At 38.8% G+C, this 27,996-nt stretch overlaps 1 protein-coding gene across 1 annotated transcript; it reads left to right on the forward strand.

Annotated features, from left to right (window-relative positions):
* LOC134805152 (transcription factor E2F2) lies at nt 1-27,979 on the forward strand. Its single transcript, XM_063778453.1, has 10 exons — nt 1-443; nt 812-1,017; nt 12,666-12,829; nt 12,934-13,130; nt 15,900-16,141; nt 16,218-16,323; nt 16,420-16,531; nt 17,528-17,709; nt 19,220-19,336; nt 27,523-27,979. The coding sequence occupies exons 2-10, from the start codon at nt 814-816 to the stop codon at nt 27,648-27,650; spliced, it is 1,452 nt and encodes a 483-aa protein (XP_063634523.1). The 5' UTR covers nt 1-443; nt 812-813; the 3' UTR covers nt 27,651-27,979.
* Nucleotides 27,980-27,996: the final 17 nt, after the last annotated feature.

Below are 27,996 nucleotides of genomic sequence, written 5' to 3' on the forward strand. Positions count from 1 at the left end.
GTGGAATTTCGTTTGGAGCGGATAGAGCGCGTCCGTTAGGGGCAGGTTAGGGGTTGCTTAGCTGCTACGCGCCTGCGCGCGTACTTCGCGCCACTCGGCTACGTCGCTTGCTAGCCAGTAGCCACACTAGCTAGCCAGATGTTCAGAAAAGCTTTCTGTCGATACTTTAACGCTCCTACAATTATTTAAGTAAAATGTGCATTTGGACTAATTTCATGTTTTTATTTCGAAGTCAAAGGTCCAAAGAATAGTTAAAACAATGTGTACTTTGTGAACTGTGCGTCTAACTGAAAATTATCTGGCGTCTTAATGTCCACGAGTTCGTTCGAGACTAACAAAGCGGCGGACATTTTATTTTGAGTATTCGATAATGTAGCGTTGCGTCGAAAACATTCATGTCGTTTTATGGTTATAACTTAAGATATCGTCCGCTTACACCTTTCGTAAGTATAATGCTTTTGTAAAGGTTTTAGTTTTGTAATATAACTTAATGAGTATACCGCTACTATAAAGCGGTTTTGCAAATGTATTACCGTACCTAAGGATGTCGACATTTTACGGAAAAAATGTTTTATTAAGTGACGTAGGCAATCTAAACATTCCATAACATAAAAGTTTTATATCTATTACATAAAGCTAATTTATTTGATATCGACCCACTCAGCTTCGGAGGTTCTTGTCAGTTATTTCCGCGCGCAAGGCGCCTCTAACCTCTACTCTAATCAAATTGTCACGATTACAACACGGTTCATCAAAAAGTAGGCTATGAGTTTGTATGTTATTCTATTTCCTTTTATTCCTTTTTAAATAGCGATGCCGAGGGGGGTGAAGCGAGGGTCGGCGGAGGGTGAGGGCGAGGTGGTGGTACGCGTTGGGGCGTCTCCGTCGCAAACTACGCTTTTGGATGACAGCCCAGGCCAGCCCATCAGTTACCATCTGCTTGATCACGGCTATGGCGCCACGCCACAACATCAGATCAGAAGGGAGGCACCTTCTGCACCACCAAAGACATCTGAAGTAAGTACCTTTTTATTACCTTGTTAATTTTTCTTAAGCACTATGACAGTGAATTTTACATTGGGTAAATTACACCCAGTTTATTACAATGATCATTATTGTATAAAAACATTTATATTTAAACAATAATCTCTTAGAGGAGGATAACTGACAATTTGCTTGGGATTTGGATACATGAAACAATATTGATTATAGCAACATAATAAATTGGTACAACAAAGACTGTTTAAATCAATTTAACTTCGCATGTTTACTATTTAATTACATATAGGTAACAAATAATATAAGTTTTATAATCTGACCAACTGCTTTACTATGCACAATAGTTGGAATTGTATGTTGTTGTCAGTTGGATAAATAAAGAAAAGCAGGTTTTTCATAATTCACTAAATGTATATTTTGCCTAATCGGGTGAACAAGTACTTGCTTAATATATAAATTAGGAGTGTGATTTCTTGATTTGGATATATCATTTAGTGTACTAGCTGCTGTGGATAATTATTTAAAAATAGAAATATTTTTATTCAAAAACACAAACAGTAATAGACATACATGAACATAGTGAGAATAAAGTGTCATGAAATGGCCTCATCTGAGCATGTTGCTGGCGACTTCCAGCGCTCATCTTCTGTTGAGATCATCAAGTGAGAAAAAAAATCTAATTATTAATATCAGTGAGGTCATGTACAGTCAGCACAACTATTAGCTTAGCCGACTGTACCTATGACATAAAATACAAAGTTTTGCTTAGTGTTTCTTTAGTATATCAATCAGCCATAATATTTTTTAAAGTAATTTTTTTAAACACAAAGACAGATTTTTCTAGCAGGAAAGAGGCAATGCTAATGACTTCCTTCTGATATTTAGCTTATTCTTGTTCATTTATTTCCAAATGTGGCCCTTGTATATTAAGATATACATTGTTATAATATAAGATAGGTATCGATAAACTAAACATCGGAAGTAAGTCAATAGCGTTGCCTAGTTTGTGCTAGAAAAATCTCTAAATATTAGTAACTAATCTACTAGCATTTTTTTGCTACTGGAATATGCAGTGTTAGATCGAATTGCAACTAGATTGAAGAAAGTAACCGAACCTATAAGTACTAGAAGGTTATATGAATATTAATATTATGTTAACTTGTAGTTATTTTACTAACTTGGATTAGTTTCTTATCAATGTGAGTACCGGTACTGTACTATACTGTCAGCATCAGATTATGCATCAGAAAAGTAACGGATCAGATTATACGTCAAAAGTATCTCTAAAACATTCTCTAAAGGCTTAACAAAAGTAAATGTCTATACCTATATGTAGATTATGTAGAGTAATTAGACTATACTTATTTTAATTAGAGTAATTAGACTACTTTTGAACCAGAACTGTAGAGATTTATCTCTGTTTGGTAAAGTTTTCCAGTATGGCAGATACTTTTGGCACATTGTTTCATCTACTACTATCGATGCTGACTGTACTAGACAACCAAATAATATAGGTAGGGCAATCCTCATTTATGTTCAGTGAAAACTAGTGGTTTCAAAGAAATCATTGATATTTGGCTTCATACTTTGATAGCCATCAGAACATTACAGTTTATAACTACATTCTGGTTTCCTGACCATTATCTAGTAAGGGCACATCAAAGGCACATTCATACTTTTCAAATTACAAAAGTTCATGTACCATGATTCACAGGAACACAAAATTAATGATTTCTCTGAAACTATTAAGGTCCTCTAGCATGGCATACTGAAAGTGACACCTTATCTACTACTACTATGAGTAAGACATTATACATATATGACTTACTGTAAGCTCTGCAGAATGGATTTGTGCACCAGTAACCATGGAAACATGTTAAATTTATGTTCTAATAGTTGAGATCAATAGTCCAATAGTTGAGTTGAGATAAAGAAGAGTAGGTAATATCATAAATATACTAAATATTAAGACAATGATAACTTTAATATTTATAGGAACATTAGTGTTTATATGTAAACGTGGCAAATAATATTTGCTGCTCTATGTACATATAATATAGGAAGCTTGACATGCAGTATTCAAGTGTTAATTGAATTTAAGTAATCCATTCTCAATTTAAAAATATAATATTTACATTAATAATATATAATGGAGGAGGACGCGCCGGACCGCGAAAAATGGAAATCCCTTCTGAGAGCCCTATATATGTCCCTGATGAGGGGTAACAGGATATCATCATCATCACTGTTAAACAGTGTTGTACAGCTTCTTAGCTTTCTTGACAATGATGTCAATGATATATGTAAAGGTACTATGTACTTAAATACATAGAAAACATCCATAATTAAGGAACAAATATTTGAGATAAACACACAAATAAATGCTCATACCAGGATTCCAATCCAGTACCCACTGCTTTGTAGGCAGGGTCACTACCGACTAAGCTAGGAGGCTGTTAGCATTAATCAATGTATTAGGGGAATATTCTAGTGGAAAGCAGTAGAGTCACTTTGTTAAGTATTATCCCAGGAGTCCAATGACCTCAATAATATTTGACTCCTGTACTGGACATACAGGTCGATTTGTGGTTGAAATGAGAGGTGATTTTAAGATACCTACATGTAAACCTGTATATTTTATAGGTGGGTGAGAAGGGGACGGAAGGCATTATGTCATTCATACTCGTACAAAAGTAACAATAAACATACAGGGTGGAACATTTCTAGGGACTGAGCTGAAAGGATATTTAGTGTTATCTAAGTGATCTACAATCGAGTTATTATAATCGTAAAGCTGGATTGAAAAGTATAACAATTTTTTTAAAATGAAATATTTTTATATCAGTGACAACCCTACAATAGTACATTGTGCAACATGGGGCGTAAGTTGAATATTGCAAACGAGAGTAAGTTAAATCGCGACGGCTTGCCGGAGCGATTTATAGACTCGAGTTTGCAATATTATTACGCCCCGAGTTACACACAACGTTTTTCATCACACTTGCGATACAAAAATTAAGTATAAAGACAAAAAACTGTTAATTATGGTACTAGAAACTTCAGGACGACTTCAGGAGAACGCTTTTTCTATAACTCCCGCTAAACCTGCGTGCAATTCCACATTTACAGAGCGAGTGTGATGAAAAGTTATTTACCACTTATTTCACTACACCTTATAAAACAAAGTCCCCCGCCGCGTCTCTCTCTCTGTTTGTATGTTTGTTCGCGATAAACTCAAAAACTACTCAACGGATTTTCATGCGGTTTTCACCTATCAATAGAGTGGTTCTTGAGAATCTTGAGGGAGGTTTAGGTGTATAATTTGTTAACCCGCGCGAATCCGGGGCGGGTCGCTAGTTTACATTTAAAATTGACCTATATATGTCATGTCATTCATCAGATCTACTTGCTAAGGTTGAAACAAACAGATTTTTGCACTAATGTTTAACAAACTGTATCTCAAAAACTGTTATAGTCCGTGGCGCTCACGACAAAAAAGTGCGATATACGGCAAATGATGATGATGGAATTTCCTTTTACACAGTTGCTCCTTTTGACTTACAGATTGATTTAGGAAGGGGAGCCAATCGAATTTTTGATGCAAAATTTTGACTTAAGGAGGGGTGCCCCCCCAAAATTTGTAATTAAAAAAGTTTTGCCTTGTGTTTTCATATAAAAAACTTAAAAAAAAAAAAAAAAAATTCTACGTTTCGATTTTTTTCAAATATAAGCCGATTTTTTTCAAATATAAGCCGATTTTTTTTTAATTTTAATATGTAGACAAAAAACAATAATTTTACGAAAAAGCCCTATTATTCCTCATTAAAAAAAGTATAAACATGAATATGTTAATTTGATAACTCTGGATGAAAAAAATATATATTTAGACCTACTTTCGAACACAAGCTCACTAAATAGGATACAAAGATGCGAGCTATGCAATTCATGGCGTTTGATGATGATGAGATCCCCTTTTGCATAGTGAGTCTTTAGGATCCTTAGGCCATTTTAGGAAGGGGAGCCATCTTGATTTTTGGTGCGGTGGGGTAAGGTGAGGGGGTGATTTGTCCCATAAAATCATAAATTATGGACGGCGGACTGGGGCTGGACAGATACCGGAGAAGTCTGGAAGCTTAGGTGGACCACCCAAAATAATAAGATGTGGCTGCAAGAAAGCCTGTAAAGGTCAATGTTCCTGCATAAAACAAGGCCTGCCATGCACACTTTTATGCAACTGTAGAGGATCCTGCGACAATTCCAGGTAATGTTTTGTTCACATAGCTTCTCAACCCATATAACCCATATAACCCATTTGAAGAATGGAAGGTATAAGCTGGAAAGAGAGGAAAACTAACACGGAAGTATTAAATTTGGTAGGTCAATAGAGATCTCTGCTGAGAACAGTTGAAAACAGAAGGGGAAACATGTTGGGGCACCTGATACGTCACGATACTTACATAAAATCTATAATTGAAGGCAGAAAAAAAAACAGAGGCAGAGGAAGACCGAAACGTGCGTATTTGGACCAGGCCAAAGAGAAAATTAACGTAGTGACGTATCAGGAGCTCAAAACAGTGGCAAAGAGAAGAACGGAATGGCGATTACTCCACCGACAAGAACCAGGTTCTTAAGAATTATGATGATGATGATGTAACCTATTTTCATTGCTCTTGAGTGTATTACTTATAACACTTATTTTTATTTCATTTGTTGCAGTGTAATAGACAACGGAACAGTCATAGATGATATAGAAGATGATAGCCAATATTAAGTATATATTAATATATAGTTACCAATTGTTCATTATAGTAAAACTGTTTTTTATATATATATTCATTCTAGTGTCAATTTACTTCGTATTATTTGTTCTTAAGTCCATACATACACAATGACATAGTTTAAACCATATCGTTGTTTCCTATTCAATGGAATTTTTGTCGAAAGTAACTCAACATTTTATTTTATTTTGTCCACATCTCTTGTAATGAGGAATAATAGGGCTTTTTCGTAAAATTATTGTTTTTTGTCTACATATTAAAATTAAAAAAATATTGGCTTTTATTAGAAAAAAATCATAACGTCGAATTTAAATTATACATTTTAAGTTTTTTTTATATGAAAAGGTATAAATTAAATTTCAGAAATGAATTCAGCATCCTTAAATTACACGAAAATGATACCAAACTTGACCACAAGGCAAAACTTTTTTTTTTACAAATTTTGGGGGGGCACCCCTCCTTAAGTCAAAATTTTGCATCAAAAATTCGATTGGCTCCCCTTCTTAAATCAATTTGAGAGACAAATGGAGCAACTCTGCAAAAGGAAATTTCATCATCATCATTTGCCGTATAATTAAGTGAAGGCCACGGACTATTACAAATTTTAACGTGATAAATAAGTGAAAAATAAATCACGTTAATCTTGAAGTCGCGAATATCAGCGGGTTCAGGCGTGGTTTGGCTGCAGATTTTACTCCCCAGCCGCACCCTTTTCAAACATTATTTTGAAACATTTCACCATTGTAACCTGACCGCAATCAGGCGAGGTGGTCCGGCTGTGGAGGATCACGCACAACCCTAGTGTGCAAAACGTTCAATTTGTTATTTTTTTTAATTTTCCTTCTCGTCTTATACAATCGACATACATGGTAATATAATCCAGTAACTTTGTCACAGAATAAATAATAGTACTAGGTACAGAAGACTCACTCTCTAACAAAACGCGTCTGTTACGATCAGGACAGATATGACCGCTAGGTGGCGACAGCGCCACGCGCGGCTTATGGCTAACCCCAAAATTGGTGTGGAACGGATGTACTTTTAGCTACCTGTAGCAAAGCGACGAAATCGCGGAGTGAGCCACGCCTGACTTTGTCTTCTGAAAGCACGGGGTTCGTTTGCGTCTAATCCGGTAGTTCTGATTTTATTGCAGACTTGTTTAATGTTTATGATATTGGGCCAATGAATAATCCAAGTTTGAAACCTCGAGCGCCGAACGCAACTTTGTCAAAAATCTAATAAAATGCGAAAATTTCGTTTTTATTTTTATTTGGGTGATTATAGCCCTAAAGCAGTGTTTTTCAAACTGCGGGTCGCCTCAAAGCCTCTGCCTGCCTTAAATCAATACATCGGGGGTCGCGTCATGAAAAAGTTTTAATAACACTGCCCTAAAGGACTAGTTTATGATAGTACCTTCTCAGGAGTCGTCCCTAACGTATATGAAAATGATATATGAATGAATGAATGAACAATATTTATTTCAGATTATTAATAATCCATATTCTTATTAGTTAACACAATATACCTACACATAAGTCAACAGCGTTGGTTAGTAAACAGTGTAAAAAAGAATACAGTACCTTAATTAAAATAAAAAAATAATTTAATAAGATTTAAAATTAAATTAAATCCATAACACTAATTCACAACAACATTTTTGGGATGATACAACTCGATGTTGTGTGTAGTACCTTAATTAAAATAAATTATATAATAAGATTTAAAATTAAATTAAATCCATAACACTAATTCACAACAATATTTTTGGGATGATACAACTCGATGTTGTGTGTAGTACCTTAATTAAAATAAATTATATAATAAGATTTAAAATTAAATTAAATCCATAACACTAATTCACAACAACATTTTTGGGATGATACAACTCGATGTTGTGTGTAGTACCTTAATTAAAATAAATTAAGTAATATAATAAGATTTAAAATTAAATTAAATCCATAACACTAATTCACAACAATATTTTTGGGATGATACAACTAGGGAATGCAAATCGGTTATAACCGTAACTGAAATATTCGGTTATAACCGAATATTTTGACAAAATTTCATAACCGAATATTGGAAACTCGAATAACCGGTTACGGTTATTTTCGGTTATTTTATTTATGACTTAAATTGTATGTTTTTATCATGTAATGACTACAATTTTTGGCTGTGACGCCTGTGACTATAATTTTTGTCATTCGTGGACTTTAATAACTAAAATATACCAAGTTTACTACCCTTATTTATAAAATATTTTTATCGAATATTGTATCACGTCCAAGGCCATATTTTACTTTTACTGTATTTGGTGTGTTTTATTAAAAAACAAAGACTTTTACTCACATTCCTTAATACTGTACGTACTAAAGTAATGATTTTTGTATTTTTTTAATTATTTCATTGTAAATTTAAAATTTTTCGTAGCCGACCGACCGAAAATAACCGTAAGCGATTATAACCGATATTCGGTTATTTTTCGGGCATAACCGTAACCGAAACCGGTTATGAAGTTTGGCCGGTTATTGCATTCCCTAGATACAACTCGATGTTGTGTGTATTTTCACCCAGAAAAATAGAATTGGGTTATCCCATCTATCAGCAATGGCTTCTTCTGGCTTTCAGAAAGCTGTTGGTGCTGTTCCATACCCTGTGCATCAGGGAGGCGACTCGTTTACGGATTATTGTATAAAAACAATCCGTTCGAGCCTCCGCAAACATTCCCGATGCACTGCAGTATTTATTCAACCCCATAACACAGTACAAGAACAGTAGTGAATCTTCATACAAATGTGCCGCTGCCGGCTTGAATGTGTGCGTGCGCATCGGGCGCCGTGTACGCACGCGCTGCCACGCACACATTAGCATAATATACGGGGGAATACGGTGGCGGCAGTGTGGGCCGTGCCGCGACCGCGACTGTGATCGCGCGCATTCGAGTACGCTGCACGCCCGCTCGCATTTGCCTGTTCTTACCGGCCTTAATTTTTTTGATCATGACTTCGAACAAAGGAAACAAATATTGTACTTAGTGTCTTTGAGTGTCACAATAACGACTCCTCAAACCCGGACTTGTCATTCTTCACAATACATTAATTACAGGAATTATGGTACAGATCGAAATTACTCAGAGTCCCACCGTCGTCGTGAATATAGAAAGGATGGAGAAGGTGTTTCGCAAAGCGTTTGAAAAGGACCACATCAACATTAAAATCGGCACGTCAATTTAGGAACAATTAAAAGACATAGAATTTACGATGCCCTGCCCATGCTTCCCTAAAACCTTTTTACTAATGTTATACGTAAGGATGAGAATTTACTTGACTTTAACCGCTAACAGTAAAGCGTTCCGAACATGCAGAAACCGGAGGAACTTTTTTTCAGTATTGAATTTTTTTTTTTTTTAATAAATGCCATTTCCTAATGTAAATATTTAATTAGCGTTTTATTTATACGTCATTTATGAATTGTTAGAACATTTCATTATATTATATAAATAGAAACCTAGTGCTACTCATAATACGCAAATAATATTTAACTAAAAATAAAAGTGACAACCCTAAGCGCCAACGCAAGAGTAGGTAAATAACTTGCCGAGCGGCCTTAGATTCACTACTGTTCTTAGTGTACTGTGCCCATAAGCACCCTGAAAGCATTATTGTACTGGACTCGGAAAGCACTGCGAGCTCTTCGCGTATATCTGGTCCACAGGGAGCAAGTGTACATAGATTGACAATAGGCCTTAAATAACGTCACTTTAACTTCTTTAGTACACTTTGCGAACCTGCGTGTCAACATATTGCAGCGAACGGCGCTCTCCGCTCCCTCTCCATGTCCAGATCATCTGTGAGATCGTCTGTGACCCAGTGACCCAAGTATTTAAACTTTTGTACTCTAACAAGCGGCCTGCCGTTTAAAGTGACTGGTGGAACCTTAGGGTATATTTTATTCCCAGCCTTAAACACCAAAAGCTCGCTTTTAGTTTCATTGTACTTGAGCCCATGTGTCACGGCATATCTCTCACAGATGTTAATAAGTTTTTGGAGGGCGTTGACCGATGGTCACAGCAGCACCATATCGTAGGCGTAACTTATATTGTTTACAAATTTACCGCCGATTGAGCATCTGACTCCGGCGCTGCTGAGCTCACCGATTAGTCCGTTCATGTACAGTCACCTGCAATAATATGTTACTCTTCGAAGGCCGCAAAAATATGGCTCTGTAGAGAGTGTTATTTAAGAGTTATTTGTAAATAACTCTTGTTCTCCTGTCCTGAAAGACCTATTAGTATTGAAGCCTCCGGAGGTCTAAATTTATCAAATTTCCTACAGACAGACTGACTTCCATATAAAGGTCCTAATCCTTAACCCCTAAGAACCATATTATATTTTTTTAATTAGTTTAATTTAGAGCGTTCATTAGATTATACTAATAAAATAAACTGAACACCGAGAGGGGTGTCTTTATTATGTGTTATCTTGAGGCCGTAGCGCGGAGGCACATCTGCTCTGATTACGCGCTCCACACATGCGCAAAAGGAACTTACGAACCAGTCAATTGACAATAGCTATCTGTTAATAATAATACTAATTTTAAGGCTAAAAAATGCCATTCTTTTGCTCGAAGTCCCTTCCGAGGGCTCGGTACCTTTTGTGTAGAATGTAATTTATGTACCGCATTGTTGGCATCGGGTCGCTTGCTCCCCACTTGCCTGGGTCGGCTCCAGCCCGCGTGGCCTACGAGTTGCATTTGTTGTTCACCGACTTCACTGACAATGCCCTGTGTGTTCTACTTCTAAGTGATTAGATAATCAAGTTCAAGCATTACCCTACAGTGAATTAAAATGGATTTGCGGAAGTGTTAAAAATGACAGTTTTCACGGTTACAGTAAGAATTACTTAAATTATTTACCTAAATGTATAATCATACAACATACTTAGATCTATTAGGGACGCTTCAGCTTTTATGGTAATTATTGTTGCCTGTGAAAATTTAACCTATCATTATCAAGTTACACGTTATCACGAAACTTACGGTGTCCTGGATCTAAGTTCTTGGTTCTGTAGTCTTTCGTTATACTCGACTTGTACTCATTACGTCACAATAATAGTACATTATTGTCGAGGCTCGGAAGTCGCTACTTGCAGGCTGAGGATTCGTTTTAAACGGACGACCTTGGGAGTCCGTTTAATTGAATCCGAAGCCAGCAAGTAGCCTTCCAGCCGAGTCATATATAGTGCTTTTCTCAAAAATGGTGCAAGAAATATAAATATCATAGAAATATTTTACAATAGCAACGTTCTTACGTATATATTTTCACAGAAAAAGTAGAAACAATTGAAAAAATTAGCTTTGCCGCCTTTTTATTTTTTTAATAAAAAAGTGAAGTGTATGTTTCTGCCGAAAATACGCCAACCTATTTGAGACAGCTAAATAGTCGCGGTACTAATCATCTGTTTGGCTGTTTAATGGGCCTGTGCCTTCATTTGATATGGCCATTTCAACTTTTAAAAAGTTTGGAACTCGACAAATAATGGAATTTGTATGCAACATTGCAGTCCCAAATAGGTTGGCGTATTTTCGGCAGAAAAATACACTTCTATTTTTTTATTAAAAAATAAAAAGGCGGCAAAGCTAATTTTTTCAATTGTTTCTACTTTTTTCTGTGAAAATATATACGTAAGTAAGTTGGTTTTGTAAAATATTTCTATGATATTTATATTTCTTGCACCATTTTTGAGAAAAGCACTATATATGACTCGGCTGGAAGGCTACTTGCTGGCAAGTAGCTACTTCCGAGCCTCGACAATAATGTACTATAAACGTATTAAGTATACCGTGTTTAAGTTTAATGATAAATGTGTTTATTTGTGCGAGTACATACTTACGATACTAATTCATTCAGTAATTATACGCAGTGTTAATGGTTTAATATGTAGTTTTGTTTCACCTGCCAAATTAAGTAACGTTATGTTCCCCTTAGGTGGATGGGTATTCTGCATCAGATATACATTTTAAACAGTATTTTCTTCTCAGAGTTATGTTATGAGTCAATAAATTCATGCCGTGAAATGTTTGACTGTGGCTAAGAAAGAGTGTCTTTTCAAGATTACCTATGTTCTCCATATTCTCATTAATTGAAATTTATTGTTTTAACGAATAGGCACACTTCCTTTCGTTTGCCATTACTTTTATCTTACCAACTACCAGTTGAATGTAATTTTCCTAAAATTACTAACATTCGGTTGCTCAATCTATCTGGCTTTATACTTAGATAATTACAGTTCGATTGATTGAGACATCCCTCTCCCATGTACGCCGAAACCTGGTGATATAGTCAAAGAAACCATACCATACCGTAATAAAGGCTGTTTTGGAATTCAATATATAAATCCCTACTAATAAATACATGTGAAAGTAACTCCGTCTGTCTCTCTGTTACTTCTTCATGCTTAAACTGCGAAATTTGGTATGGAGATAGTTTGAGGCCCGAGGCCTTCCTCAAGGGTACATAGGAAAGGTTTATCACTTTTATCAATCATCATCATCATTATCCCACGCAGACAAAGTCGCGGGCAGAAGCTAGTATTCTATAAATGTAAGCTTCTCTTACACTTAGAAAATAAAATGACATGCTTGCTTTAAGTTTTACTAATGGCATCTTGCCCTACATTTCCACTTGATGAGATATCAAAATGATTATGTATTAGCATAATTATTTTAGTAATTTACTTTATATTCTAACTCCATTGTATAGCCATCAATTTTATTTTTCGATAGGAAATTTATTTATTTTTTTAAATATGACGGATCAACATGACCATCAAAAGGGTTACAGGTCATTGTATCTCAAACACGATAACAACAATTGTATATTTTGCGCAGGCGGTGAAAAGAAGACTGAATTTGAGTGAGAGTAGTTCCGGTAGCCAAGGCCATGTAGTACCTATGAAGGCAGATTTCAAAACGCCGAAGCAAAAACGAGTCAAAGTTCTCACACCGTACAGCCGACCGTCCAGTTCTATGAAAAAGTACAGCGAAAGATCAAGGTATGATTTAATATGTACCTACATATATAATAATAATCGTTTAGATATTGTAAGGTCGTTCACCGTGTTGAATCTATTCATCACTGGGGAATAAATGTTTTCAGGTTCGACACATCATTAGGATTACTTACAAAAAAATTTGTTGCTTTGCTGAAGTCTTCCCCAAACGGTGTCCTCGACTTGAATATAGCCGCGGAGCACCTCTCGGTTCAAAAACGCCGCATATACGACATCACTAATGTTTTAGAGGGTATAGGAATTTTAGAGAAGCGATCAAAAAATAATATTCAATGGAAGTGTGGTGAGTTATTTTTTCATTCATAATTAACTCTCAAGGGGATACATCGAAAGTAAACTAAGTTACGAGAGGCTACTGCACGCAGTAACAAGTGAAAATAAAACCCATTTTATTTTCACTTGTTACTGCGAAGTTATATTTGTAACTTCCCTTTTAGAGTTATATTTACATCGTTGTTAAATAACGTGATTTCACTCCGTACGTGTTTTCATTGTGGTTCAAATATTGCTAACAAGCGATCGATCTATCCCCTTAATAATATTGAATGTTTTTAACCTCTCATGTGTGTGTGGTGGCAAAAATCATGGGTTCCAACCTTGGTTGTGATATACCTACGTGTAATAGATCAGAAAAAATCGTTCTCGTTTGAAAGGGTGTACCTCACAGTTCCTAATTGTTAACATGTCATGGATTTCAAACTGTGTTGTGAAATCGATTGTTTTTATTTATTATTATTGTTGGGAAGTTGTTGCTATTTTTGTAATGTACAGTATTAATCAAGTTCATGAAATTTCAAGGGGGCTGTTACACGCATTTGCTAATTACTTCTGGCTAGGGCTGTCTGTCAAACCGGCAGCCTGATTTCCGTTTTTGGGTTGATATAAATAAATAAATAAATATTATTAGACAATTTAACACAGATCAACATAGTCCCACAGTAAGCTCAATAAGGCTTGTGTTGTGGGTACTAGACAACGATATTTATATAATACACATATACATATATAAATATACATAGAAAACATCCATAACTCAGGAACAAATATTTGCGAATAACACACAAATAAATGCCCTTACCAGGATTCGAACCCGGGACCTCCTGCTTCGTAGGCAGGGTCACTACCGACTAGGCTAGGAGGCAGTTATAAGAAACATGGTGAACAAGCGTTCTGATTAGTGCCTGAGATATTATGCTGTTTTATTTTAATATATTTTAGAGAGGAGTAAATTAATCAAGAGCTTTAATCTCTATACAACGACAGTTGCGCCTCGTATTTGTTTTATTAGGTAACCGGGTAAGGTGTCTTCTGAGGCACGCGGTGGTGTGTTGAACTACCTACTTTTCAGTTTAGTCCAATTGGATCGTGTACTCACTGGTCGACAGTATTCCGTTGTCAGTCCTGTAGGCCAAGCACATATTGGCGCGACAGTATCTCGCCCGACTACCCGACTTTTTCTAACTATGTTAACAAAAGCAGTGGTGGCCGAGTGGATATGACGTCTGACTTTCAATCCGGAGGTCGCGGGTTCAAATCCTGGCTCGTACCAATGAGTTTTTCGAAACTTATGTACGAAATATCATTTGATATTTACCACTACCTTTTCGGTGAAGGAAAACATCGTGAGGAAACCTGCATACATCTGCGAAGAAATTCAAAGGTGTATGTGAAGTCCCCAATCCGCATTGGGCTAGCTTGGGGACTATAGAGCCCAAGCCCTCTCGCGCATGAGAGGAGGCCTGTGCCCAGCAGTGGGACGTATATAGGCTGAATTGATGAATGATGATGAATGATGTTAACAAAAGAGCGACGGGTAGTCTATCTCGCCGCGAGATACTGTCGCGCCAGTCATATGCTAGCCCGGCTGGTACTAAATATCAAACAATAGAGGATGTGCTGCAAGCTGTTACAATAAAGTTGATGTTTTACGCAGTGTAGGTACCGAATCCTCTTATTCTCAGGGCGCGTCGAGTTTCGTCGTCCATTATGTGATATGTCACTGAATGTTAATTCCACGAATGAAATATACCTACCGTTAAATCTTTGCTTTGCGAACGCATTTCTATATCTTCATAATATCTCCTAGGATTGAGAGGGGTAGGTATATTGTAAAACTAGGAGAAACTTACATCTAGTAAAATGTACTTGTCTATTTAAAACGAACTGTGAGTGGCTATCTAACTGGGAAACTTAATCAAACACTGTTAAATGCCATGCATGTTCTCTGCGGCAAAGCGAATGATTACTTGGCTTCTCTGCGAAATATGTTTTTACAAATCAGGTATGCGTATTATTTTTATTTACATCGTTATTTTATAGATTGTGTACTTTTCGAAATCATTATATTTGTCTGGTTCTGAAGCGGAATTACTTATCGGTATGACCCGCGCACTTGTACAATGCAACATCATCACCCAAATAGTAAGGCAGCATTGAACTAGCACTGCACCCTCTTCATACATATATACAAGTCTGTTGGTTTGACGAGGTGCCTTTGTCCGACAGCTGGTCACAAGTGTACCATACAATATGCGTATGTATCAGTGCCAAATGTATCAGCAAAAAATTAAGAGATCTTTGTCAAAATGGAATGACAATAGGTAGAAGTACGTCTAATCTAACAATTATTTGAGAGAACATAGTGTGCGAGTGTCAATATTAACGTCATAATTTCATAGAAATTTGAGGTTTATGATGACCACACTTTTGATACCTAGGTGGAGTTAGTTTGGTCCAAATCTAACCTATTTATAAGTATATATCTGTGATGTGGTTCAGTCAACTAAAATAAGCATTAAGTACAATCAACTATTTTGGGTAATATAGTAATAGGATTCTTATTCGTCCATTGTTTCCATTGGGGACTAACGGGCGGAGACAAATAGGAATAGATTCCGTTATCAGAACCGGACTTGTTGAACTGTGAAGGTACAACCCTTTCAAATGAAAAAAAAAAACAAATCAGTTTTAAAGAAAGCGACTTAAATTGTAAAAAAAGAAATAGTACATATTAGTAGTGTATAATGTGTGTGATGTGGTCTGTGTGAAACAGGGTCGGCGGCGTGCGGCGGCGAGCAGGCGCGCGCACGGCGGCTGCGGCGCGAGGTGCGCGCGCTGGCGACGCGCGAGGCGCGGGTGTCGCGCGCCGTGGCCAGCGCCGAGCTCGCACTCGGCCGCCTCTCCGCCGACCACGGTGCGCTCGCCTACATCACCTACGCCGACTTACGCTCTATTAAGGATTTCCGCAACCAAACGGTTATTCCTATTAAGGCGCCGCCGGACACGAGATTAAGTGTAAGTTTAACTCTAATTATATTCTTTCAGTTTTGCTACACGTATTTACAGCGGCTCAATATAGTTTTTTTTATAGGTTCCTCATCCTGATGAAAAGGGATATATGATACATTTGAAGTCATTATCGGGCGAAATTGAAGTGTATCTATGTCCCAAAGAACGACCTTTTTCTCCACCTCCACGTAAGTTATCCTATCCTGTTATGAATATGTATGAATATGCGTGCAAGTGAAGTGAAGTGAGAACAATACGTGTACACTGTGTTGTTGTGGTTGCAGCGCTGGGTCTACTGCCGGCGGACCCGCTGCTGGAGGACAACAAGGCGCTCCTGGCACCGCTCGTGGCGCAGATGCAGCCCGCGCCGCCCGCGCCCTTCGCCGCCAACTTCTCGTAACTTACATTTCTCTTTATTTAAACATGTAGCCCTAGTGTTGTTGCACTCGGAACCAGTGACCATGGACACTTGACATTTGGTCCAATACATTTCAACTGTACTTTTAGCTTTATAAAATAGGCCCCCAGGCTGTTCCATGTAACTCGAACGTTGTAGCTGTCGGCGTAGGCGGCTTGAGGCATACGCGGCTTGAAGCGTAGAAGAAGATATGTGAGCCATTAATTTCCGGAATGACACATTTCGCCAAAATTTGCGTGAAATGTTTTCGCCATTTGCGTTAACATAACTTCAGTCAAAAAGTTATTGATTGATAGAGATTAAATAACAAATACGTAGTAAGATCCTAGAGTACAAGAAGTGGACTTAATGGTACTATAAGGCATTCAACTGGTCAATGTTTATTATTAGTTAGTATCTAATATTGAAGACGTAAAAAATTGCATGTAATTTTTTTATACCTTGTTGGAGGCAAGGTGACAACCTTCTTCTTCCTCGCGTTATCTCGGCATTTTGCCACGGCTCATGGGAGCCTGGGGTCCGCTTGACAACTAATCCCAAGAATTGACGTAGGCACTAGTTTTTACGAAAGCGATTGCCATCTGACCTTCCAACCCAGAGGGGAAACTAGGCCTTATTGGGATTAGTCTGGTTTCCTCACGATGTTTTTCGTTCACCGAAAAGCGACTGGTAAATATCAAATGATATTTCGTACATAAGTTCCGAAAAACTCATTGATACGAGCCGGGGTTTGAACCCGCGACCTCCGGAATTACAAGTCGCACGCTCTTACCGCTAGGCCACCAGCGCTTAAGGTGACAACCGAACTGGACAAATATATCGCAACACATCCGTATTCCTATGGTAAGAAAGGTGTGTTGCAATATATTTAGCCACTGTAGGGTCCGCCTGATGGTAAGTATACACTGTAGCCTATGGGGCAAAGTATTTTTATGTGGAATATGAAGGCAATGAAGTTGTGTTGATTACCGCAGGACGCCTATTAAGCGGGAGCCCGGCGTGGAGAGCACGGGTGGCGCTAGTGGGTCGCGCGGGCTGGTGGTGTGCTCGCCGTGCGTGACCGACCCCACGCTGCCGCTGGCCGCGGCGGGCCGCGCGCGCGCTCCGCCCGCCGCGCCCGACGACGCGCCGCACACCCCTCAAACCACGCCTGACAGTGAGTATACACTGTATTCACACTTTCATCATCAACCCATTAGGAATCTATGACTTATCGATAACAGATTGATCGATGTTTCATTTTGTCAAACACTCGTTTTTGCCACAAAAACTCCTAATGTCTGGTAATGAATCTTAAATAAAATATGTACTTATTTTTACAGTTTTTAACAAACGTTTGCGTTTGTACATCAAAGATTAAGGATGATATTATTTAAAAAATAAGTTTTAATGTAGTTATGTTTTGTAACATTTGTAATATTCATTTTTAATGACAATTTGTAATATACACTCAAAGAAAAATTTAGAGGAACGCAAAAAAAAAGTCTAATTACTAATTTTAAAATTACTTTACGTGCGTATAATATTGTGCGTATAGAATTATTTTTCAATTGTATTTTTGAGCCACAATGTATTTTGCCCGCAGCCGCGAAAACCGCACTTAGATTGGTTGCGATTTGCGGCCGAGATATTTGTTCAAATAACCGGCTCATTGGGTATAGAAATTAAATCATTATCTGTTAAGCGTTGCATAAACGATCGATTACCTCCAACGATCACATTATAAGGTACCTATTATACCATACATGATTAAGAAATTTTGTACATTAATAAATACTACATATTTCATCACACTTGCTCGAAAAAGATCTTATTTCATGCCTTCATTACACAAGGACATAAGCCTATATTGTTCCCGAAGGAGTTATGGATTGTGAAAGCTATAACTTATATATTTTTAAATTTTGTTACAAATTCATACGAACCAAGTAGGTATAAATAAGTTATACTTTTAAAATACTTTTATAATTAAATATTTTTATTTATGTTTAAAAATATTTACTGAATTAGATTAATTTAATATCCATTTAAAATGTTTTTACACAATTTTCAATCGTGGCTAATTGCTGGATGGGTCTTCGATGCCTAACCTGTCAAAAATGACAATTTATGGCAGACGAATGTTTGGAGTGTCACCGTATCCAAGTGTGATAAAAACATTGTGTGTAACTCCAGGGGTAAGAATAGTGCAAACTCAAGTCTTTAATTCTCTAGCCTGCGGCTGTCGAGAATTATAATAACCCTCCCTCGTTTAAAAAAAATCACTTAACCCCCCTCACGTTTAATATGTAGCTTTTATTGGACCATGTGCGAGACACAGTTACTGGTGAACGAAATTTATATTCGGACTTTTCCGGACCGATCATGGAGCGCCAACAATTGTCGATCGGAAGTTGTTTTAGGAACACCACGTTACTTTCAGTTTCAATAAGTACACGTTCTCAGTGCGCCTCATTCACACACAACTGTCCACACCGAGTGTATCAAATGACTGTTTCATCTTTGAGTATGCATTGTCAAAAATGACAGTGATTCAACAAGAATGGATCGCGCGCGGTACTGTACTGTTTTGGACTACACCTCTGCAGCGGTCGATCGGAGTACGCTGAATCGTTCAGTTAGTTTCGTTTACCCGCATTTGTAGTGTTTCGGTTTTGTATTTGCAGATGGTACGGCGCGGGGCCGGCTACGCAACGCGTTAATTGCCGACAGCGACGACTTTGCACCCATCATGGGCGGCGGCCGCTTTCAGATGCAAACAGAAGACCAAGATACCGAGTCAGGTAAATATGATTTGTGCCTAAACACAAAACTCACGTTACTTGTGTTTTCACGTGTTTTTATAAAATTTTGTTAGGGCTTATATTCCAGATATAATTAGTAATTAACACCGTCCTTTTTCTACTGAGCATTATTATTGTGTAAAATTTTAAGTAGGTATAGTTTTTAACGAATAAAAGTTTACCAATAGGGAGTAATACCGCATGTTCTGCATCCAGAAGCAGCACTAGCAGAAACCGTAAACCATAGAGTAACTTATATACCTATACTATGCCTTTTAACAGTTTTTTGACAAATTTTCACTGTAACACTTTAAACTCTCGCGTTTTGTACAAATATTTAATTACACATGTTTTTGCCTTAAATTCCGACGTTTCAGCTGAGTTGCACCAGCTGCGGTCACGGAAAGAAAGTTTTCACTGATTATTTGTTACGAATAAATATTACATTGATCCATCAAGTCGGTTTGTTTACAGTTTGTGCTAGTGGCGCCCCCTACGCAGAATTTTGCGTAATATTCCCTATTGCAAATTATTATTTACTATCGCTTCATCAAGTGGGTAGGTAGGTATGAAGAGTAGAGTGGTTTTTAGCAGATAGGTGTAAGTATCTGCGCTGGATTGCATCATGGAAGAGACCGCGAGGAGGAGGAGGATCACGTCTTGTGGCTAGCCCTCAGACTGTGATTTGTGTGCTCATTCACATCACAGTCGGAGTTCTAGCTACACGGCGCAGCCCACCAGCCGCCCTCCGACCCCGACTCCGACCCCAGCCTTCCCCGGACACTACAACTAACAAGGCATGCTTATTGGGTCGTTACTCATTTTCATCATCTAGCTTCCATACTAACTTTATAGTAAAATAACATTTTCGAATCGATAATGACAACTAGTTTTGGCTCTGGATCTCTAAAAATAACGTCCTACGGGACCGGTTGCTTAAAAACTGCTTGGATATATTTTGCTGAAGTTAAATAGTAGTTATGTGACTGCTACATAATGAAAGGTATTAAAATACGAGTGTGGCCGTACCACACGAGTGTTTTAATGCCTAATAATAATTATGTGTAGTTATATATACTATTCTATCTACACGCATATTATAAACTCTCTATGATGTATTCACTAACTGCATGTTACGACCGGCATTGGGCCACCGTTGCTCTCTGGCGGAACTCGCGGATATGTCGCGGCGTCTCCAAAATATTTATCACACTTTTATTTATCGCTCATTTTACAGTTTTAAAGTGTCGATATAGTTAGTTTAAAAACCACAATACAAATTCATATTATACATACTTACATCCGTAGTTTTTGTGACACTGAGACAAGCTAGAGTCCGGAGCCGATTGCACGATTACCAAATCGATTGATACCAACTACCGTGCCAGATTTGTCAAAGTTGTTTGCAAATAAACAATATTTTTTATTTAACGATTGAGCACAATAATCATTACACTAAAAATACATGTCAAAACTTAAAATCTAAATTATCTAAAACCAAAACTTATGCACATAAAAAACAAAAAAAATTCAAACAAAGACACTAATTATAGTTTTCCGAAGAGTCAAAGATGCCAATTACCAACTTCGTTTTTTAAGTATACATGCTGAATTTCCTAGTACCGTGTCAAATTCATTTGAAACCGTCGTGTAAAATAAATCATTGTAAAGAAAAATTTGAGATGTACAAACTTTTACCTCCGAGTGTGCTTACAAGTCATTAATACCACCTCGATTTTAATGATTCTACGGAATTCCTATGTTCACCTTCGGTCGCCATTATTTATTATAGATGTGCTGGATTTACCATACCATTGCATTATGTCCTGAGTTACGTAAGTATGCTAATTTTCAGCTCAATTGTACACAGGTGACTGGGTATGATGACACCGGTACGGTCGGTGCCCCAACTTAAGTACCCACGTCGCCATACTAATTGTATAGAAAAGTTGATATGTATTTACGTTAGGGAACCGAATGTCACTGTACATTTGAATGAAAATTAAACCTTGTAGTAAGATATCTTCTTCTTCTTCTTCTCGGTCGTATCGCTCTTGACAGAGCGGTCGTGGTCACGTTGAGGCGTCCGCATCGGTAGTAGAGGCGGACACAGCTCTTCGCACGATCTCCCGCCATCTCTCCCTGTTGGCAGACTGTCTGGCACAGTCAGATACGCGGTTTCCCACTGCGGATTTTATTTGGTCAGTCCAGTGCATAGGTGATCTGCCGCGTGATCTGGTTCCCTCCACTCTTCATTGTACGACCAGTCGCTCTATGGAGTCGTTATCTCGCCTAAAGACATGGCCAAAGTACTGCAGTATGCGCGACTGTACTACGGTCGATAAACGCTGTGTGATGCCGAGCTGCTGGAGTATGGACACGTTGGTGCGGAAATCCGTCCACGATATCCCGAGCATTTTTCTCCAGCACCACATCTCCAGGGCATCTATCTTCCCCTTTTCCAACTCGCGCACTGTCCACTTCTCTGCGGCGTAAAGAAAAATGGTAAATACGAATGTTCGCACGAGCCTGACCTCAGTGGTTTTGGTAATGTTGCGATTCCTCCATACTTTCTTTAACTTCTCCATCGCATTTCTGGTAATAGCCATGCGCCGTTTCACTTCATCCACGCAGCCGCCGTTGTTTGAGACTAAAGCCCCGAGGTAAACGTAGGTCTGAACTACGTTACAGTTCGCAATCTGTGTCACTTCGGGCGAATTGTCGTTGACGCGATCCACGATCATAATCTTGGTCTTTGATCGGTTTATTTTTAGCCCAAACGTAAGGCTTACGCGCTCAATTTTGAGAAGTAATTCCTCCATAAGGTCAGCGTTACTGGTAAATAAGGTGGTATCATCCGCGTATCTCAAGTTTGCAGATAGATATACCTTTTGGTTTGAGTAAGATATTTTTTTTTTATACTAGCCTATTGAGGTGTCCCACTGCTGGGCAAAGGCCTCTCCCCTTGTCTTCCACGACTCCCGACATAGCCCCTGCTCTGGCCAGTTACTGAGAAAGGTGTCTAGGTCGTCCCGCCATCTCCGTCTGGGCCTGCCGCGTCCGCGCTCTCCTTCTGGCATCCACTTGGTAACTACACTAGCCCATCTGTCTGGATGCATGTAGCAGACGTGACCGGCCCAGTCCCATTTGAGCCTAGCAGTCTTCTCGCCGACGTCAGCAATACGGGTTTTTGCGCGCAGCGTGGTGTTCCGGATACGATCAGTCCTCTTTACACCTAAAATGCTGCGCTCAATAGCTCGTTGGCAAACCTTCAATTTGGCCTTCTGACTCTCTGTGAGTGACCATGTTTGAGCACCGTAGGTTAGGACGAGCAGGATACACATGTCGACGAGTTTTCGCTTCAGTGACAATGGAAGGCTACCCTTCATCAGCGCCTTCATGGACCAGTAGCTCTTCCAGGCGTTTTCGACACGGCGCTCAATTTCTTTGTCTTGCCTGTTCCTGAAAGAGACTAACTGGCCCAAGTAAATATACTCGTCAACATAGTGTATAGTCTGCCCGTCTACCGCAACCGTAACCGTACGGTCATCACTTTATTACCTGAAGTTCGACAGCGGAATGGGCAAAGAGAACGATGTCATCGGCGAAGCGGATGTTTGATAACTTCCTGTCGCCGATGACCACTCCTCTATCCTGCCAGGAAGCTGCTAGGCTCTTAAAGATTTCTTCTAGGGTGCTTGTAAATAATTTCGGAGACAACGGGTCGCCCTGCTTGACACCTCGCTGTATTTGGAACACTGGACCGGATGACTGTAGCTTAACGTCCGCTGTACTGTTGTTGTATATGGCTTTGATTAGGTTTATATAGATGGAATTGATACCTTGATTTTCGAGTGCAGTTACTATGGCGGAATGTGTAACCAGGGGCGTATTTTAAATTTTGGCGCCCCGGGCCAATACGTTTCGCCGCCCTAGAAGTCAAGGAAGAAAAACAAAATGCAATCCGCCAGGGGCGGCATATGCCGCCCCCGGGGGTTGGCGCCCCGGACCATGGCCCGGATGGCCCTAGGGTAAATACGCCCCTGTGTGTAACGCTGTCAAAAGCTTTGGTGTAATCCACAAATGCTAAGTATAGGGGAATCTTGTATTCAGTAACTTTTTCTATAATCTGGTTGAGGGTGTGTAAATGGTCGGTGGTGGAAAATCCAGGGCGGAAGCCAGCTTGATTTGGGGGTTGGTGTCGGTCGAGTTGTCCAGCAATGCGACTCTCAATGACTTTAATGAATGTCTTGTAGACATGAGACACCAGGCTGGTCCAGGCTGATAGGTCGATAATTGCTAATGTCGCCTTTATCGCCTTTCTTGTGTAGCAGTACGATATTAGAATGTAGTAGCTTCTGTGGAATCTTACTTGTTTTTAATATGTTATTGAATAGTTTTGTCAAGGGGAGTAGAAGACTAGCTTTGCCAAAAACGAGCGCTTCTGAACTAACACCATCTGCTCCAGGGCTTTTTTCGAATTTTAGACTTGATAGGACCTTAGCTACTTCATCGGTTGTAATTGGGGTGACGGTGTCGGTGCAGAGGCGTTGCTCGGTGATGTGTGTTTTGTACGGGTCTGAATATAAGGACGTGTAAAATTGTGTACATATATCCATTAGTTTGGTTCTGTCGCTGTATTTCTTACCATCTGTGTCTTTTAGGACGGTGATCCAAGATGTACCTTTTGGTATTCCGTTTTTGGCTACTCTGAGTGATCTGTTGTTAATTAATGCTGTTTTTACTATATTTGTGTTGTGGTTGCGGACATCAGAGCGGATGTTCCTTTTGGTTTCTTTATCTAATGTTCGGTATTCTATGGTACCTATTTTTAATTGAGTTCGTTTCTCTAATAGATGTAGGGTTTCGCTAGATAAAATGGTGCGTTTGCTTTGTTTTATTTTAATTTCATTACTTGCTGATTTGATGGCGTCAAGGATATTGTGGTATTGGGTCTCTGTATCATCCGAGTCTAAATTGAGGGCGCTAAACCTGTTTGTAAGTTCCATATTGAATTCATTGTAGTTAGCAGTCAATACAGATCTATCCAGCTTTTTAAATTGTTTTGTAAATTGTATTTTGCGGTGTATCTTAAAATTAAAGGTTACTTTAGCTCGAAGAGGTCTGTGGTCAGAACTAAATTAAATTTTATTTAGAGTACCTACGTTATTGATTATGTCGTTAGTGGTTGCAAGAATAAAATCTATAAAATTAATCAATAAAATTTTATTTTCATTTTTGTATTGGCCACCCGGTGACACCCAGGTCCATCGGCGTTGGGGTTTTTTGGGGAAGAAGCTGTTACAGATTTTCAAACTTTGCCCAAAGGCGAACTGAATCAAACGAGAACCACGTGTATTTCGGTCTCCTAACCCGTATGGTCCGAGAATTTCAGTGTTGTCCAGCTCTCGCCTAGGGCCAAGCTTTGCGTTAAAATCGCCGAGAACTATAGTCCAAGATCCTCGTTTCTCATCGTAAGCCTTATTCAATAGGTCGTAAAAGACTTCAACCTCCTCATCACTGTGCGTGGACGTAGGTGCATAAACCTGGATCACCGTTAGGGTCTGCTTCAATGTTAACTTAAATTTCAGAACCGCAATCCTGTCGGAGTAACTGCAGAATTCTAGGATGTGATTCTTCCACTTTTTAGCTACCAGGAAGCCTACACCACCTTGCCCACCAGTATCTCCAAAGTGGTAGAATATAGACTTATTTCTTTCCACAGTCTCTTCGCCTGATCTTCTCACCTCTGATAAGCCTACAACGTCCCATTTAATACTCTCGAGAGCATTCTCGAGCTCTATTAGTCGCTCTTCCTTTAGAAGGGTCCGAACGTTGTAGGTCAGTACGTTAAGCGTTTCAGTATCCGTTTTGCGTGCCTAGGTCGTTTGATTTAACATGGGTGTCCTCGCTCGGGGATTCTTAGCACCCCTGGCTCTGGGGACGCTATCCCCAGCACCGCCGAGCACTCGGGGCCTATTCGGGGAGTTGTACATTCATGGGGAGGTTTGGACCTTAATCCCCCCACGCTGGTCCAGTGCGGGTTGGTGGGTCGCCAGTTATGCCTCGTTTGCTGTTTGGCAGGGTGTACCACGGGCAGGGGAGGTTGGCTTGGGTTCCGTGAGATGTTGTGTGGAACCCCTTACACCCCTATTAGATAGATATACCTTTATTAAAAATTTTAACTGCTGTAATTTTGAAACTTTTTCCATACAATTTTGGAACTACGTACAGTCTAAACGCAAAGTGAAAATCATGTGCAGAATTAATTCACGAACCGAGGATCCTACAAATGAACCAATTACATAAAGTTGGATCTCGGTATACCTACGTTATGACTCATCTTTTAGTCCTGTTTCTAATGAACCAATAGTGCCTATACCCACAATATCGCGTCTATTAATGAACGAATGTTACGAAAGTACAATCAACTGAGTAGTGTTCATCCATAGCTTAATACCTACCTTCGATGGCAGTAAAATAATCTTGTATGTATAATCTTATAATGTGTTTTCGTCTTTAACGTGTGAATGCAAAATATCAACTCAACCAATAGGGGATACATCCGATCCGTGACATGTAGCGTCAGCAACACCCACTCGATCGGCATCAATAATAGTACATTATTGTCGAGGCTCGATTCTGAGGATTCGTTTTAAACGGACGACCTTGGGAGTCCGTTTAATTGAATCCGAAGCCAGCAAGTAGACTTCCAGCCGAGTCATATATAGTGCTTTACTCAAAAATGGTGCAAGAAATATAAATATTATAGAAATATTTTACAAAAGCAACGTTCTTACGTATATATTTTCACAGAAAAAAGTAGAAACAATTGAAAAAAATAGCTTTGCCGCCTTTTTATTTTTTTAATAAATAAATTGAAGTGTATTTTTCTGCCGAAAATACGCCAACCTATTTGAGACAGTTAAATAGTCGCGGTACTAATCATCTGTTTGGCTGTTTAATGGGCCTGTGCCTTCATTTGATATGGCCATTTCAACTTTTAAAAAGTTTGGAACTCGACAAATAATGGAATTTGTATGCAACATTGCAGTCCCAAAATCGAGACTGCAATGTTTTTAACTTTTTAATTTTGACCATAAACTACGCGCTTCGTGACCTATTTTTTAGACGGCAAAGTCGACTTTGCCGTCCATTTTTGAGAAAACTATTAGATGGTGCGAGGTGGCTAGAGAACGTTACCGTTAGTCATACATCATAGCATAGAGCAGTATTGGTAAGTATAGCGGGCACGGAGGGGACCGGGGCGCGCCGCGCGCTGTATCTCGTGCGGCTGCAGTCTCGTGGCTATCGTGTAGCACCATGGGATTCAGCTCACGGCGGCCCCACTAACATCAGACTCATCCACTAATACTTCGGTAACAGCGCTCTCATCTCTAACTATGATCACCTTAACCTCATAACAATTATTTTATTAGTTACTACCACCATGAATTTGGTGCTCATATGCTGCAGATACCTAATAAATTAAATAAGTATTGTCGATTATTACTTTAACCGCTTAGCAAGACTTGCGTTGTTGCGCGCAACTCTGTTACTCCTTACGTCCGTTGTAGTCGACACGACATCGCAAATGCTAAGCAGGTTGAAGTATGAGAAGTTTTAATTTATGTTAATGTTCTTGTGATTTATTGACTATTGTATTTGAAATGTGATACTGATAGGTCAGTTAGAGCGATAGGAGTACGATTATTTTGAGATACGGACTATCTCGAGTTTAAATTATATACATAAGTAATGTAATAAAGCCTTACAAACTAAACTGGGAAATGACGAAACTCAAACTTGAAGTAATCGTACTAATCGATCTAATTATTATACGATTTTTGTAAATGTGTGATCCGCTAAAACATAAGTGCTTTTGGATGGAAGTCTAATGCGTTTCACGGGTTTACCCAGCTCTTATCCCAAGTTGTTACCACTGGTAATAATTCAATTTACTGGGAATTTTGTTTTCGCAATAGTTATCACAGATAAAAAAGAAGAAATATATAATTCCCAGTAGTTGCAACCATAATCTATTTTTTTAATATATTTCTTAGAGAATTTTCGATAAAGCTAGTTTAGTATGTTATATATATATATATATATATATATATATATATATATATATATATATAGATGTAGCAAGTAAAAGGGGTTGAATGTGGGGTGGTACGTTGCAGAGCCGCTGGAGCTGGAACCGTTCCTGGCGTTGGAGCCGCCCATGTCGGCCACCGACTACGGCTTCTGTCTCGACCACGACGAGGGGCTGGCGGAGCTCTTCGACTTCGATCTCAAGCTGCCCGAGTGACCGCGCGTCACCGGCTCATAACAAACTCTCTTGTCTCATCTAAACACTTGTATCGAACGATCGATTAGTGAAAACAGCTCAATCTAGCTGGTTTGGTTTTATTATTTTCGTTTCGATATAGCCCACGCGAGAATCGACGAACGCGGCTTTGCTTTACGGTCGAGCCTGTTTTACACTGCGCACTTCCAATGGGCCGCTACTTAGTCCTACACAATCGTATTTCAGAATTGGACATAAATTGATTTTATATAAAGTAAGTTTACATAAAAATATGATTGAATGAATTGTAATATTTTCGTTAAAACGGTTATTAGGCATTAGTATTGATTTATGTTTTTGTTTGTAG

The sequence above is a fragment of the Cydia splendana genome, chromosome Z (assembly GCF_910591565.1).
Source record: "Cydia splendana chromosome Z, ilCydSple1.2, whole genome shotgun sequence".
NCBI lineage: Eukaryota > Metazoa > Arthropoda > Insecta > Lepidoptera > Tortricidae > Cydia > Cydia splendana.